At 39.7% G+C, this 18,073-nt stretch overlaps 1 protein-coding gene and 1 long non-coding RNA gene across 3 annotated transcripts in view; one reads left to right on the top strand and one right to left on the bottom strand.

Annotated features, from left to right (window-relative positions):
• LOC145996127 (15-hydroxyprostaglandin dehydrogenase [NAD(+)]-like) overlaps positions 1-16,643 on the top strand; it is a 44,753-nt gene extending 28,110 nt beyond the window's left edge. The window contains exons 2-7 of the mRNA XM_083132434.1: positions 3,628-3,739; positions 4,845-4,968; positions 10,462-10,568; positions 11,342-11,515; positions 14,639-14,793; positions 16,306-16,643. Coding sequence (XP_082988560.1) covers positions 3,647-3,739; positions 4,845-4,968; positions 10,462-10,568; positions 11,342-11,515; positions 14,639-14,793; positions 16,306-16,438 — 786 coding nt within the window. The 5' untranslated portion in view covers positions 3,628-3,646 and the 3' untranslated portion in view covers positions 16,439-16,643. The remainder of the gene's footprint in view (positions 1-3,627; positions 3,740-4,844; positions 4,969-10,461; positions 10,569-11,341; positions 11,516-14,638; positions 14,794-16,305) is intronic.
• LOC145996129 (uncharacterized) overlaps positions 1-18,073 on the bottom strand; it is a 98,951-nt gene that overhangs the window by 67,499 nt on the left and 13,379 nt on the right. For both annotated transcript variants that reach the window (XR_014442752.1, XR_014442751.1), the window contains exon 2: positions 12,769-12,894. This is a non-coding gene — a long non-coding RNA (uncharacterized LOC145996129). The remainder of the gene's footprint in view (positions 1-12,768; positions 12,895-18,073) is intronic.

An 18,073-nucleotide genomic window follows, 5' to 3' on the forward strand; every position in this document is an offset into this window, starting at 1 on the left:
CCAGACTTACGGCTTCCACCTGGAATAATTGGCCCACGATGCGTGACACAAGAGAGACCGACTTACGATTACCTATACCTTCTCTTTGCAGTACTTAGCTCCTGATTATATAGTCTGGGATAAATATATTTATCGTGGGAGTTTCACTTTTATTCACCACATTTTATTTTCTGATCTTCGTTGCAACTTCAATATTCACATCTTTCGAAGGATAATAAAACACATTTCTTCACTAACTACAATCAAAGTTATCCTTATTTTTGTTACTAAAACTTACGTTTGTTTTACATTTGAGTCGCACTGCCATCTAGTGTAATCCGCATGAAATAAAAGCTTTGGTGCTTTATTCACACTGGAAATCATTCCACTGTATTTCGGTTTTATTTTATTTTGTTACTATTGCTTATGTTTAGTAAATATCTCTATTGTTATATTAAATGGGTGTCTGTATTGTTTTATTTTTTAAAAAATGCATCCTATCATGCTAGTTATCACATGCATCAGGCTTACGTCCAGCTTGCCATGTCAAGCTTGCTTTGACAAGCTAAAAGGAAGCTATCGCAAGCTTGCCACAAGCTTATGTGCTATCTGGGAAGTAACTGGTAACCAACCATGTACGAATAGATTGCAAGAATAACTCTTAACTTAACCATAACCTCTAAAGTTCAGTAATATCCTTCCCTCCCTCCTCTGTTTTCAAATTCCTCTTATCGCCACTGCTTCAAATATTACATTTTCCTACAAGAGAAACTTGGTGAAAATCATCTTAATTTCCAGGAACACTGAAATAGCTGAAATGACTGGAGGATACGTCGTAACCAAATTTAGAAATAGGCGTAATCTGTTTTTGTTTTTTTGTTTTCTTTTTGGTGGTTTTAGCCGGTACGCTTAAATTACATAGTTCACGGTGCTATATTTTAAATCCGAAACCGAACTCAATTAGAAGTAGTTATTGATTTCTAACTTTCCATTAGATCCGATACAGTAACGATAAAGGTTTTCTCATTTTAAATCACCCCATCATCGGATGTTTTTAAGAGAAGGAGATGACACAAGCGTTGTCCATATGAAAGAATCAGGACTCTCTGATGGCACAGAAGCAATGCGGTCACCTTCTAAGAAAGGAGTTCCAGGGTGTTGGATGTTGTTCTATGTATTATTTTCCTTCAGTACAGTGATATATTTGTATATAAATATATTAAAATATATTACGTGGTCGAATCAAAAAGTCCAACATTGAGGTGCGCTCCGTTGTCCGATGTTTGTGGGCACGAAGGCATAATCGGAGTGAAATCCGTCACCAAATTCTCGAGGTGCAGGTGAGAAAGCAATGTCGCACCGCGTGATCAGGAAATGTTGCCAGATGTTCAAAGAGGAAAGAACAAATGTGAACGACGAACAGTGTGTCGGGCGGTCTGCAACTGTGAACACTATCGACAAAACGGAGCGTGTTAATGCAATCATCCTTGCCAAGCCACGTGAAAATTAAAACAGATTGCAAGTAAACTGAGCCATGACCAGTTGGGTGTATCGAAAACTGTGCTCCCACTGGGTGCCGCAATTGTTACCCGATGAGCAAAAAAGTCAACTCAATTGACATTGGACGGAATTTTTACACACATGAAATCGAAAACTTGTCACACAATTCGAAAAGTCCTTGGAATACCTTGGTGACTATGCCGAAAAAAAAGTTAAATGTTCATACATTTTTGTCCAATAATTATTTTCTTTCTAATGTGATTTGTTTGTTTTATACAGGGGGTGTAACTTACTTTTTGATTTGCCCTAGTACATTGTTCCCTAGGGTGTTCCTAATATTCTCTATTACCTTTTTCATAAAAACATGATGCAAATAGGAGGCAAAATGCAGTTGGTGGGCCTATGATATGCCATCTTTGATGCGTGTCATTCTAGACCCAGATGCCAGTCACAGAGTACAATTGGTTGGTAATGATGATAATTTTTGTAATTGTTATAATTAACAAACAACTGCAGCTCTATAAACAAAAAAAATGAAAAATTATTATGATCTTTGTGAGTTTTAGTGAATGGTAAAATATGTGTGTTTCACTCATGCAATAATTGGCTATTATACAGGGTGTCCCAAAAGTTCGGTCTCGTATGGAAAGTCGGAAGTCTTGAAGTGGTGAATGTTGAAAATTGATAAAATAGCCTTTGTTTCTGGTAGGAGAAGCATTACCGCAACAAATATTCAAATTAATGCTCCTCTTGAGCCCTACAGCTATGGATACGAGATTGGAAATGCGTAACATTGTTGGTGTGATAGCGTGACATGCAGTGCAGCACAAATGTTTTGTATGAGGTCATCAGTTGAAGCCCCGTAGAACGTTGTCCAGGTTTCTGTTTATTTGGATGACGACGGTAGAATTCATCACGTGCTTGTCGTTGAGAGAGACCTGAGGCATGCGGAATCACAATTTCGGCTTTCTCTTGCATAGTGCACGTTCCAAAGCTGGCATCCATTTCATCTACATTCGTTTACTTGCAAGAAATTATTATTACTTCAATTTTTCCGACTTTCTCTATGAGACCGGACTTTTGGGACACCCGGTATTTATTAATTATGGTAATTTTAGTAATTATTATAATTAATAAATAACTGCACATATATAATCAACAAAGGAAGCACTGATTCAATTACAAAACGTTTGCTTGAATTTTAGTGGTGAAAAAATGTGTGGGCCTGTTAGCCCTCTACCCTCTCAGGCAAGTAAGGTTCTAGTACGGCACGGGTAATATAGGGTTAAATAAACAAGCATACCGTGGGACCCAGCATTACTCCTTGTCTAGAACACGAGATGATTACGTCCGACAATGTTCATCTCGTATTTCTTTCTGGCACCACTGCTCAATCTATTAAGTTGTATACCTGTGATTGGCCAGAATTGCAATGCTATTTGGGTTGTCTATACACAAGGTCAGACATCGAGGGCTTACTTCAATCACAGATAAAGATATATAAGCAGATCTTCATCGAAGGCAGGAAAACCGGTGCAAGGACCTCCCACTGGGAACGGCCTCTCGCAAGAAGTTTCGGAATAATGCGTTGAGAGGCGCTGAGAGCACCACTCGCACTTTTGCTTCCACTTCTTCTGCCTAGCAGAATAAGAGATGGCGCTGCTGAATTTCACCGACGTCGAGGTCAAAAACTGACGTCACCAGACTCCCACCTCCCCGGAGGAATGGGGTTTCCCAGAAAATGGGTTGCTTCAATGCTGTTTGCAACCCTGGTCGTTGCAACTCAGAAATGCGCGCGACTGTACTGGCAGCATGTCAAAAGGTGTATTGCTTCATAACCTTCCCTTTGGCCAATATTGCCTTTAAAAATATGCCATATTTATTGTTATTAGGTCTATAGGCCAAAAAACAAGACAAACTTAATACCAGTGTTACAAAATTCTTCAATACGCAAATGACAGACGCTTTATACACTACATGCACAAATGTTATCTTATGTACGATTTTTAACAGAATTTTTGTCACTATTACTGAGATTTTATGCAGTGCTTTCTTCTTGCTTTTTTAAGCGAATTTGTCAGGTCCTTAGTTATTACAATATAATTGTGTGAAGCGTTGCCTCTCGTAACATATTTGCTTCTTTTCTAGGCTGACGATTTGAAGCATCATGGACCCCAAGGGAAGAATTGCCGTCATCACTGGGGGAGCAGAAGGAATAGGGTTGGCCTATAGCACGGCCCTGCTTCAAAATGGCGCCAAAGTAAGATTATATTGCATTTCTAACAGCAGCACGCAGCTAGCTTATTGTAGTTTATAAGAGTTGTACAGTCACGGACACTGCCGGCTTGTAATGAATACATTGACTTTTAATGGAATCGTTACAAGCCGGCAGTGTTCGTGACTATACAACAATGTCATTTCTTCTTTGGTAACTGTGGAATTGTCCGAAATCATACGATTCAGCACCCTCACACTTGAATTTCAACTGCCTATAAGCATTTTTGGATAAGGGATAATATTTTCCTTTTAAAACCCGTGTTTCGAGAAAATATTTGCACATTCTACTGGTGTTAGTAATACCATTTGTGGTAATAAATTTCAAAGCAAATCTAGGAGAGACTACGCACAAAATCAAGTAAAGACTATTTTTGGTTTTCTAAATCGTGTTGCCTGATTTCTACAGCCTCAAATCACCATAGTGAGCTAAATATACAAACTAGACAATTGAAATTTATATTGAATCTCATTCACGGATCCCGGTGTACGTCTTTCAAACTCACCCTAACCGAAATCCATAATGGATCTTTCATTGATCAGTATCTGAAGATAATATACAAATAAAGTATTTTCAATTATACAATAACAGCTAATTAGCTATGGACTGAAATTAAATCAAACATCTTTAAGCGTAGGTAAGTACATGGACATTGCTGTAATATTTTTAAATTATAAGTTTATATACAAGTATTTTAAAAGCGTGAATGTATGGGTGGCTAACTCATTCCTGCAGTGCGTCACCACACATCTGTCTACTTCTTTTGACGTTCTATGTAGATGTAAACATTGGTGCAGTCACGGACATTTCTGGGTTGTAACAAACCCACTGACTTTCAATGGAATCATGTGTCCGTTACTGTACAACATAAGTCAAATTCAACAAAACAAATAACCAGTTGAAGGAGCACAAACATTTTTTAAATGTAGTTTCCATTTTCCATACAGAATTTATGAGTGACCTTATATTCATGCATTGAGTATGTACACATACATTCGCAAATTCATATTAAATTTCGAATGTGACTTGCATTTTTGCATGGGCATTAATATTTCATAAAAAAATATTCTGCAATTCTGTAATTTTGCAGGTAGTTGTGAGTGACGTCAACGTAACACAGGGCAAGAAGTCAGTCCAGGACCTGAAGAAACAGTTTGGAGATGACAAAGTTGCTTTCGTAAAATGTGATGTTACGAAAGAGGACGAATTCGAAGGTAGGAAAGATCGTATTTAATATATGTTACTTTGCGATTTTATCATTGTAGGACGATAGTGAAATTGACGACAAGACAATCACAGAAATAACCTTGCAAACTCTGGTTTCGCACTAACGTGATGATAACCAGTAAACTATCGAGACGAAGATAATTTTGGGGGCATTGTTATTGCAGCCTCCAAATTATAAATTCTTGAAGTGGAAGTAAAAACAGAAATTATCACACGTTCACCTCCCGCGATAAGTCCATGATTGCAGTTCCCCCCAAACAAACGCGAGATAAGGAGTCCTAGTGAGATTACTACATTGCGTTACATGTAGTGGCGTAGCAACATATCGCGAGGCCCCCATCCGTTCTTTAAATTTGAAATTTCGATAAAAAATCCTCAAGGATACATCAAGCAAATTATCATATTGAAATATACAGGGTATCTATACAAGAACTCCGGGGTTTTAAACAATAATAGTGCGCAAACCGTATTAGATAACTCAGGTTAGTTAATTACTTTGAAATCAGTAGCTCATCAAGTTTTATTCACGCCGTTTGGAGTTTATTCCAACAAAGGTTCGCAACGCTGCGCAGCGTTGACCTTGAAGTGGCCGAGCCGAACCCAGTCAGTGCAGTTCAGTGCAACAACGACGCCACAACAGAAGGCGCAGTCTGTGATATCACTTGTAGAAACTGGATTTGTTCTTACTGTACAGCGGAACTTTCGACGCGAGTATGGTGGTGTTTAGCCTTCGGACAAAACCATTCGTCAATGGCTTAAGGCGTTTAAAGAAACTGGAAGTGTGGATTGGAAGGAAAGGGCCTATTCCATGGCTTCCAAGAAGTCCGGACCTTAGTCCCTTATACTTTTTCCTATGCGGACATGTGAAGAACATGGTTTATGCGGAGAAAATTCAAGATATCAATCATCTAAGGCAAATAATTATCGCATCTGTGGCAACCATCACCCCAGACATGTTGGCCAGGACGTGGCAAGAAGTTGATTATCGTTTGGATGTGTGCCGTGCTACAAACGGGGCACACATTGGAATTTACTACATTGTAAACAAAATGTGATAACATTACCTTCAAAAATATGTATTTACTTTTGCCTGAGTTTCAGTTTTTAATAGAATATTTAGCTTCAAAACCCAGTAGTTCTTTTATAGATACCCTGTATAATTACTTTGCCCTTTAACTTTCAACAGTGAGAATACTGAGTCCGCTAAATTTGGCCTCAATCATAAGCTATTACTGTACACTATCTTCCAGTGGTTCTTCGAAAATTCCAATTTTGAGAAAGATAGTTCTTCTGTAGTGACCGTTACTGGAAGAGTAAGAAACAAAGAGAAGGCGGTACAGGACACTGGAAGCTAGTTGCAACATCCTCTAGTGCACTTCTTAAAATAAACTTATACCACGGCTACAGATATCTTAATCTCAGGGGATAGGTTCTTTATTCGAGAATTCCAAATAAGAAAGTGTTTTATAGCCAAGAGGATATAGTTAAATGCGGATCTATATTCTGAAAACTGTACACAATACAGAGAAAAAATATAGCGAAGCTTGTATATACATTGATATATATATATATATATATATATATATATATATATATGCTGATTCCAAATTTACGTCGGTTATATTCTTATATAGGTATGTATGTATAATTGAAAGGAAATCTTCTTCTTTCTATTTTTGGAAAAGGCTTATTCTTCTTTTCTTTCTTCTAATGTATTGTCTTTCCTTTAATCTTATTTATTACATATATGCGCTCGCTTTCCCCGCTTCTTTGGCACTATACAAACGACATAAGCTATACTTATAGAAAGATTAGGGGCGTCAAAACTGACAGTAGCGCCACCTCCTATGTAACGACCCAAAGGGGAATAGCCCAGGATCCCTAACAGCAAGCGCTGCCTATGGCCCAGTGCGTCTAATAAGAAGCGTAACCGTAAATGCTCCGGGGCGTCTAATTTGACACAGCGCCACCGAGGGACGGACAAACACAAAAGCTGACGATGTTCTCCTTGTCAGAGGTATTAAATCAAATTTTGATCACTAGGATCAGAAAGGAGATACATTTCTGAATCATTTGCTCACTTATTAGCTTTCCTAATTGTTTCATATACGAGCATGTTCTTAATTATCTTAATTGGCTATATACAACATTTTATTCACTTCTTCTATAATTTTTATACTCTTCCTTTATATATTTTGCATTTACTATAATATATACAGGGTGTTTCTAAAGATCGTTTACAACGCTTGGGAGGTGATTCCTCACACGAAAACAAGCAAAAAGTGTGAGTAACATTTTTACGACTGAGGCTTCGTTTCCGATATAGGAGCCTCGCAAAAGGTGACAAAGTGAACGTCACACTTAACTAGGACGAATACTATCACAGATAGAGAGGCGGTTCCAAGGGAATCATAAAGGAATCGTATGTGCTCAGTCCGGAAGTCACTATGAAGAGTTCACTGCACGCATGCGCAATGGAGTCCTCAAAGGAATTGGGGATTTCCAGCAAGAACAATGCATGGAAAGGGTATGTAACGCAGCAAGAAGGACCGTGACAATGAGAAATGCGTTAAAGACAACACATTCCGACCTCAAACATCAAAACATGAGCACGGAACACAAAATCCGAAAAGTTGAGCACGGTTGCATACCCCAGTTACACGCGAGGAATGAACGAATCATGTCATGTGACATACGAGAGACACATTACTCCACCAGGAGGAGGAAAAGAAAAACACAATATCAGATGATTGCGACAACGTGTATTTTTACACGCGACAACTACGTAATACCCCCTCCCCACACGCACAACAAACAACAAATGGTACAATGTCTTACGCACAGACACTGTACACCAACTGAAGATGTCACTTTCACCACACAAAGGGGGTGGGGAACAATACCAAGAGTGTTCTCACTGGGATTTGCCGAGGGCGATAATCACAGTCGGTTTTCAAAATGTCTGTCGTTCACTTCTACGCAGAGATGACAGCGACGAATCAAGGATTGTCGAGTACGAGCAAACAAGCCAGGTGCATCTGCTACCGTCGCGGCGGCGACGTTGATGAGAGCAACGAGATCCTCAGCTGATGTGACAGGTGTGTCGTATACGAGGGTTTTCATTTCTCCCCAGAAGAAAAATGGAGAGGGTTGAGATCTGGTGACCTCGGTGGGCAAGGCACAGGCTCATTCCTACCAATGAACCTATTGCGAAACACATCATGCAGGAAATGTACTACATTATGATCGAAACGAGCTGGTGCCCCTTCGTGTTGGTACCACATTTCTTGCCGCAGTGGCAAAGGTACGGTCTCCAACAGTTTCGGCAGAACCTCACTAAGAAATGCCTGATACGTGCGACCATTCAGGCGAACAGGGAGAATGTATGGTTCAATTAAATGATCATGTACTATCCCGCATCACACATTCACTGAAAACTTGTGCTGGTGATGGGCCACAAAAAGTGCATGTGGGTTGTCAAAGTCCCAGACATGACTGTTTCTACTAATGAAGACATCCATCCCGGTGAAAATGGCTTCATCTGTCCACAATACCTTTGCCCCGAAGTGAGGGTTTGTGTCCAGCTTATGCACGAGGTAACAGTTCTTGTACTTTCTGCAGTTTAAAAGGGTGCATTCCTTCCTCTGACAACACTCGCCAAACATTCACATGAGACGTGTCTCGTGCCCGAGCGAGTGCCAGAATGTTCTGCTACCGCTGTTAACACATCTTCTGCAAATTGACGTGTGCGTACACTTCGGGGTCTTCCAACTTCTTGCCGCGGTGGTAACACTGACCCTGTTTCACGCAGTCGACTGCCCACTACCTGAAAGAAGGCGTGAGACGGTAAACGTCTATGTGGAAAGCGTTCTCCATAAAGACGCCTCGCCTCACGGCTATTACCACGTGCCTCCCCATACATAAGATGCATGTCTGCTAGCTTCTGGGTCGTATACGCAGCAATCTGCGTAATATGGAGCTGGAACTACAAAGTATCGTTTTTGTTTAACACTGACACACTGCACAAATTGGCCGTATCACCGTACGAACATCACAGACCAATTGTTGCGATATTTGACTTGCCCACCCCACCACGTCAACTTCTTTCAATACAACATACTAGTACTTTTCAATGCGTATGACAACCTAGAGCGAACTGCTGATCATATCCCAGCACCTGCAACACGTCTGGGACGACTGAAAGTGACATCTTCAGTTGGTGTACAGTGTCTGTGCGTAAGACATTGTACCATTTGTTGTTTGTTGTGCGTGTGGGGAGGGGGTATTACGTAGTTGTCGCGTGTAAAAATACACGTTGTCGCAATCATCTGATATTGTGTTTTTCTTTTCCTCCTCCTGGTGGAGTAATGTGTCTCTCGTATGTCACATGACATGATTCGTTCATTCCTCGCGTGTAACTGGGGTATGCAACCGTGCTCAACTTTTCGGATTTTGTGTTCCGTGCTCATGTTTTGATGTTTGAGGTCGGAATGTGTTGTCTTTAACGCATTTCTCATTGTCACGGTCCTTCTTGCTGCGTTACATACCCTTTCCATGCATTGTTCTTGCTGGAAATCCCCAATTCCTTTGAGGACTCCATTGCGCATGCGTGCAGTGAACTCTTCATAGTGACTTCCGGACTGAGCACATACGATTCCTTATGATTCCCTTGGAACCGCCTCTCTATCTGTGATAGTATTCGTCCTAGTTAAGTGTGACGTTCACTTTGTCACCTTTTGCGAGGCTCCTATATCGGAAACGAAGCCTCAGTCGTAAAAATGTTACTCACACTTCTTGCTTGTTTTCGTGTGAGGAATCACCCCCCAAGCGTTGTAAACGACCTTTAGAAACACCCTGTATAATCGCTCTTCTCCGCTCCTAGTTTCTACAATGAGCTCTGCTCTTCTTTATGTGACGCGCTGCCATCTATCGTTGCTCTCGGGAAACAGTTCTTCCTTGCATTTTTCATTGTGTCGTCGGAACTGGCACGTGACATAGTGTGGAGTTCTCAAGGAGAAGAATCTTTGCCAAAGCACTTATGTATGTTATTGAGGTGATTTCAGATTTAAGCACATTCCTGAAACTTAGAACTTGATCAGGAATTCGGAGGATAAATCATCTTCGTATTGGTTACAGAGGACAATCGCTACATCTGAAGCTGTAGAAAGGAAGGAAGAACCGCTATTGTCCATGTCATTCTTGAGCTGATAACAATGCAAGCACTTTCGTGTTCCCTTAGGTTTAGGGTGTCGCACGCCAAAATTTAAAGCCAGATAAAAACAGAATGTTTTAGTTTTATTGCCCACGAAAATTGACCTTTTCCATCTATTTTTCTCACTTCTACTCATTATATTTTCGTATCCTTTTCTTGTCAAGTGACAACTTCTGCATTGTCATTAAGAACAAGGTACTGAAAATATTGCTAAAGAAAACCAGAACAAACTGCCAGGAAACATAACTGTCTTGTTTTTTTCTTTCAGCTCTGTTTCAAGAAACTGAAAAGGTCTTTGGAAAACCTGACATCTTGGTGAACAATGCTGGCATATTGAATGACAAACTGTGGGAATTGGAAATAGCAATCGACCTGGTAAATATCAATCCTCCTCAATGCTTATTTTGGAATGTTTGTATGAATCTCTTATACAGCGAAGGCTTAACCCACCTTCCCTCACAGGAAGGGATTTCTTGTTTTTAACTATCGCCCGCAAGTTTTTTTCAGCTGAAAGGAACGCAGATAACCGGAAACCTGAGGGGACAGGGGGGAGGGACTCGACAAAGTAGTATATATGTACAAGTTGAAACTACCGTAGGGTTCCAAATATGCTATACGGTATTTCACAAATGATTTTCAACAATGCCAAAGAAAATGAAAACGCAATCTTGTAGCCTTTGTTTAGATGACACATAAAAAACTATTTTGTATCTTACATAATAGTCAATGTATAGAAATGCAATTAGTAAATAAAGAAAACTATGCAATGGAAGAGAATGACATTCAGCATTGCAAACAGAAGGAAATAAAAACACAATTATTACTAAATGTTGTCGGCCAGTGTATTGAAGTCATAAAGTCAAAGATCTCTACAGCACATACTTGTAGCTCTTTAACTGTTGTTTTATTCAGAGGGAGCTCTTCAATGTACAGTTAGACTGTTTTGTGCAAGCATTTTTAAAATACGTTCACGCTTTTAAATAGAAATTTTGTTAATGAAAGTATAGTCTCAATCATTTCTGCTTTCCCACCCGATTCCGGAACATTAGCGCGACCGGAAGAAACTTTACGGGACACTGGCACCGGAAAATCCGGGATGTATAGCAAGCCTCCCCATTCAGTCTCTCAACTATGTACTTCTTTTGCAGACTGCAGTGGCACGTGGCACTATCCTGGCTTTCAAGCACATGGACAAGAAGCAAGGTGGCAAAGGAGGTACCATTGTCAACATTGCATCCATCCTGGGACTTCAGCCATTCCGAGGAGCTCCAGTCTACGCAGCAGTCAAGCACGGAGTCGTGGGACTTAGTCGATCATACGGAGTATGTATTTTGCACGGATGTTCTCTTTCTATACTCTGTCCCGGGGATATGTGGAGCAAGGCCGCGCATAAAGGCAGAGAAGGTGAGCAAGCGAGTGGGCGGAGCGAAGCAGTACTCGATTCTGCTAACAGCTGCAGCCCCGCATTCCTCTTCATGCACTCACTTTCCGCTTTCACGCGTTTATTGGTCGAGCTAGCGCAGTGACTAGTTTTCGTTCGTTTGCTCCAGAGTTTCCTGGGATAGAGTATAGAATGATCACTCTTGCAACAGTGCGACTTGGAAACGGTCAATAATATCGTGCCTACGTAAGCCTCTGAATCCATTGCGAATATCTAGATTTAAGCGCAAGCAAACCACACCATAATTCACGTGAATGTTCTAGATTCTAGAAGTAATTCTAAGCACGTGTATTTTTTCCAAATTTGCAATATCACAGCGGTGCGTTTCAAAAAGAGAGGACAAAAGTCTTCGCTGGCGTCGGCTTGTAATATATGTGTAGCGAACAGTGACTTTTAGAAAGAAGATACTGGCACCACTGTAAATACGAAGGTGGCCAGCAGTGAACGGTCTTGTAATGTTGTAGTTCCTGTTGTTGTACTAAAGTACAATAAAGTACGATGTTGATGTAACATAAGTCTTAATTTAAAAAAAAACAGCAATAATAACAAGACACGGCCGAAGATTCATCCGAGTTTTTTAATGTGTTTCAAGGAATTTTCTAGATCAGAACTCAACTTCGAATATTAGTTTGTTGAAGTCTTGTAGCCTTCATTTAGACATTATTACTTGGCCAGACATCACATTGTTATTCTAAAGGTTCAAGTGCTGACATCTACACGGGATTGATATTAAATAGAAGTACTTAATATACGAGTGGCTAGCTATAGCAACTTGGAGATACACGCAACCTTTCTAACCTGCTCACTTATGAATCTAATAGCAGAAATCAACATGTGAATAGGTTTAGTACTGTTAGCGTATTTTGCACAGCAGACATCAGACAGATTGATTGATTGAGTTGGTGTTTTAAGTCCACTGTATGCACAGTGGACTGGACCTACAATTTAAAGTGGGATCCGAAACACTATGAGCCCCCCCACCGAGTATCGAACCCGGGACCCCTTGATTACATCGGAATATACAATTGGTATACAAGCAAATAAGAAAATTCGAAATGTCAGCTTTTGCAGTACACTATTGCTTAGATAAAGGCACACTTAATAGAGTGAAAGAGAACTTTTGCTACAACTCACCTATTTTGCCTTGGGAATTGGATGCCCTCCATCTTGCTGGAATATAAACGCCATGTTGCTTCTCTTTCGATGTAGTATCTTCGTCAAGAAAAGGCAGTAAGTAGACTGACTACTCCTCTTGATTCACTTGCAATAAAGAATTATAAATTCCACATTACTGTACAGATATTTAAGCTCGTTTTAGCTATGTTCTAAAGGTAACCAGCTCATTGAAGGGGCGGGAGTAAAACATGGTTAAGTGACATTTTGATCATCATTGAGTTACATAGTAAAAAGAGCCATCCTTCAATTTTCGCATACAATTTACAATGATTCTGAATTTGGTAAACATAACACGAAAACAATTTATCGACAGTATAGTTTCTAATCCCAATGACCAAAATATCAACATGTTTTACCCACGAACCCTTCATATATAACGAGCAATTGTAACTGTTTTGCGTTATGGAAATATCTGAACCAAATATAAATAAGTTTGTTCATTTAATAAACACTTAATTCCATGCACAAAGATTAATTATGTTTCAAAATTAGTTTAATTTTGATAGTGAATTCAGTGACCAACCAGAAATGAGACAAATTTGAAAATGAAAGGAGTAAATAATATGAATGCTATCCATAACATGTTAAGGTTTGGTTATGCCATGTTAAAATAACAAACAAAATACATTAAGAGAAATTCAAATCAATATTTTTAGAAGAGAAATTCGTTCCCATTTTGTGAAAACATTACTGCTAGATTTTGAAAATATTTTGTACTTTTTAAAATGTTTAAATTAATATATCCTGCCGGCCTTCGTGGTCGAGTGGTTAGCACAGCGTGCTAGGAGGCCAGTGGTCCCGTGTTCGAATCTCGACCTGGGAATGGGAGTCCGTGGCGAGTGCGCCTTCATGAATTGCATCCTATCCTCACTCGTTCTCATCTTCGCGATTATCCAAAAGTGGCAAAAAAGCAAAGTAAAATAAACCCAATCGATCAATCATTTCCTGTTGTACTGTGAACGTGTAATATTGAGTAACCATGCTACTTGAAGACATACCTATGATTGATTGAGTTGGTGTTTTAAGTCCACTTTATGCACAGTAAGGCTAATCGGGACCGGACCTACAGTTTAAAGTGGGATCCGAACCAATACTATGTGCCTCCACCGCGTAGCGAACCCGGGACCCCTTGATTACAAGGCCTATGTAACAAGCACATGTCAGAGAGTAATTTGGCGTTTCATTTCTTTTTAACAATGTTAGTTAGTTAGTTAAGTTGGTGTTTTAAGTCCACTTTATGCACAGTAAGGCTAATTTTGACTGGACCTACAGTTTAACGTGGGATCCGAACCACTATGTGCCTCGACAGGGTATCGAACCCGGGACCCCTTGACTACAAGGCGACGGCGCCATCGGGGATACCTTTTTTAACAATGTATTTTGATTCTTTTTATTTATCTTCGCTTTTTCTGCCGCTTCTTTCTAACCCCGACAATGACGATGAGTGATGATATGGTGAAATTGATGAAGCGACACTCACAAAGAACACCCATGCCGGGTTTCGAACCTGGGACCCTGGTGTGCTAACCACTCCGCCACGTAGGTCGGCATTGTTAGTATTAATAATGTCAACATTCGTTAATTGAGATCATAGTTATACTGAGGATAACACTTCTAAAAATACTTTATTGAATTAGTCAATCATCAATGACACATTTTTACTATGATTCGGATGAATCCTTTATCATTTCCGGATAAACATATTTGCTCATATGAAACATCATCTGCAGACTGAAAATTGCTTTTTGTTGTGGAAACAAACGATTGTCTTCTTCCATTAGGCAGTCTCAATTTCAATGCTACAACTTTGTGATCCTATTTATTCCAGGACCCATACCACTTGGAGAAAACCGGAATCAGAGTACTCACCCTGTGCCCCGGAGTCACAGACACAACGCTTATATCTGAAGCCCACACACGTCAGCTGAGTCAAGAGACAAGCGAAATCTCTGGCAAGGATCTAGCTGCTCTTCCTGCACAAAAGTGAGTATATGAACGAGTCATAACTAAGTGAACATAGGTCCGCAAACTAGCCGTTTTCGAGCAAATGTGTGGTTACAAGCCGCCACTGACTTCATTCTTTGTAAACGTCGTCCTAGTTGGTAAAATGCTAATAATACAGTAAGAAAAGTCATTGGAGATCTCATTGCTTTTATTGAATATACTACGTACTTACTATAACAAACGTTAGTATGTTACATGTTACAATTACTGTACACTCGTACCTGTTAAAGGAGGTGTTCAAAATGTCGTCCTTGCATCTGGATGCAATACTGTACGCGATTCCGCATTGAGTTTCATTCTTTCGAACACCCCCGGTTCATTTTGAAATTGGTCATCAAGTACAATTCTCTGTACTGATTGTATCCATCCTGTTTGATTACAACGCCACCTCTCGGAAATGTTCTGTTTTGTAAACAAAGAGCAAACCTCGAAACGCGCAAGGAGTAAAGCACTCGGTGTTTACAAAATGCAATCAGTGACGGCTTGTAACCACACATTCGCACACATTATTAGCATTTTACCAACTAGGACGACGATTACAAACAATGAAGTCAGTGGCGGCTTGTAACCACACATTCGCAAATATCTCGAACACGGCTCGTTTGCGGACCCATGTTTACTGAGGCTTTTTTACTTCTATTATCGTGTACTTTCAACTGTGTCAGTTTGCGCTATTACTTATGATACACCCTGTACAGCTCAAATTTTCATGAGGTATCAAGTGGTATTTACAAAACGACCTAAAGGCTGCAACACTGATCAAGTGAGCTTCAAGACGTCATTTTTATTATTTTAAAGATGGCGCCTCCTCTACACACTTGCACCAGTAAAGAGGAGTGTTTTTTGCTCTGTTAGCCAAAAACTTACAGAAATTTCTCTGCAAATGAAAATTCAATATCCCTGTGCATGGTTACCACACCAGCAAGTTGGACAATGGACTCAGTTCGCAGGCAGATGGGTGCAAAAGCCTTCGCAGTGGCTCATAAGTGATTTCCTCATCACAAAATGTTGTTTTTATCACCTTCAAAGAAAACTGAAGGCATATAGTGTACCATTTCTTAACTATGCAACACAATAGAAAAATCATTCTTATCCAGTCATCATAAATTCATCAGACGAAAAGTATGCAGCCCTCGTATATATTAAAGAAGCAACTGATCGACCTTACGAGCCTTGAGGCGTTGATGTTGTGATTGTCCATTCATTTCATCATACTCATTTTCGCGATTAGCCAAAAGTGGCAGAAAAGCAAAGTAAAATTTATCAATCAGCAGCTAATCGAAAAGATGGGAATGAGTGATGATATGATGAAATTGATGAAAGCATCTACTCACAAAGAACGGCCAAGCCAGAATTAGAACCCGGGGTCCCCCTGGAGTCGTGGCGCCCTGTGCTTACCACTCCGCCACGGATTTCAAGTTGAAATTACTTATGTCTTGTTATTAACATTTGTGCCATTTATGCACTAAACAGAAATTTCTTATTTTCCAGGCCTGAGAACGTGGCCCAAGCATTAGTCCATATCATTAAGAACGGTGCAACTGGTTCTGTTTGGGTTTCCGAAGGTGGTGAACCAGTATATGAGGTCAACATTCCAGACAGGCACACTTTGAGAGCCAATTAAACATGGTTTTTACAATACATCTCAGTTACAAAACTACAATTTCGTCAAGTGAGAGTGATTTCAGCAAATTTCTAACTGAAGAGAACAACCAGAAATGAATTGTAAAATGTTGAATTGAATATCGAAATTGCTTATCAATAAGCTCCATAATGAAACATGCGTTGTACGTACAAAATGTGATTTTACAATAAATTGTATAAAAACATAGTTTACTCTTATTTTCATATAAGAATGTAATTGCGCGCACTGTCCACACAATATGTTTATAAAACTGCTGAAATGTAACTGAATAATCTTGTTCCACTAGTAATTGAATTATAATATATTATCTTAATTCTATGAAATACTTAAATATCGGCACTTATAAAGAATGAATATAAACCGTACTGGAATACACACATTACCAGTGTGGAAAGCCAGTTGACCGTGACAGTGAAAATCGATGTGCTTACCAGCCCTGGCCCAAAACCATGGTAACGGTTGAAGTTTTTGCGTGCGATGACGTGTAACCGGCCAAGTGAATGCATCACTTCAATGTGAAGTCACGTGAAATGACAAAACGACAGTGTTGCTGTATGCAGATATTAAACACCAGAACAAGAACAATGTCTAGATGAGGATGTGTACTACAGGCTGTGGAAAAGGAGATGCGATAACCACTAACGCCGTCAAACGGTTGGGCGGGAACTTTACGTCACATACCATGAAGAAGTAATAGGGTCTGAGCTTGCGATTAGTCCACTCAGAATTAGTTCACTTCATCAAATGATTTACTAAATCTCATCAATTTACATTGTCGAGTTCATTATTTGTGTTATTTTTGGTTTAGGTTCAACATCTTCTCCGAAGAGAAAATTATGCTCATTTCCTTGTCCCTGTACATCCAGGGTCAAGGAAGTCAGTAATAAGGTGTGTTATATACAGTGTACACCTATAGATTGAATTGTATCTTCTCCAAATATGATGTATAAAGAAACAAACTGCCGGATAACTAAGTGAGGTGAGTGTACATTTTTATATTACTATTATAGTTAGTGGAGCCACAAGCAAAGAAACCTGTGCAGACTCGCGACTCCTGTGCACCGTACTCCAGTGTGGAGGGGAGGGGAGAGTGGAGCAGCTCTCTTATAGTCCGAGTTGAACGGAAGAGGAGGAAGGTTCTTTTTCTTGTGATCGCTCTTGTAAGTAAGGGGAACTGTGATTGGCCATTCATCTATTTTATTACTTCTTCGTAATCTCAATTGACTTAAATGGCCGGAAGAGCAAAGTAAATTTATCAAATATAAATACAAACACGTACCGTTTAATAAATAACCAAAATGGAATGAAAAGTTAGCAGTTTATATTTTTATTGCTTTATGTGAATATGTAGGGAAAAGCGAGAGAGAATTGTACACCAATGGCAAAGAAATGGTAGGCGAAGTATTTACCAGCATTATACTCCCTACATTCCTGCTCATAATAAGGAGTCGAAGGTATCTTGCTTAAGGATCTTTCTTCGATGTAAACCTAAAAGTTGACTTTTCAGATTACGTACATAATCCGCACTGCGGATTCTAGCATTAGCATGATTCACGTTAGCGTTTCCACACGAATCCAAAGCTCGGTGACCGAAGAATCCTTTTGAAAAACGTA

Source organism: Lepisma saccharinum, chromosome 12 (genome assembly GCF_977018435.1).
Source record: "Lepisma saccharinum chromosome 12, izLepSacc3.1, whole genome shotgun sequence".
Classification (NCBI taxonomy): domain Eukaryota; kingdom Metazoa; phylum Arthropoda; class Insecta; order Zygentoma; family Lepismatidae; genus Lepisma; species Lepisma saccharinum.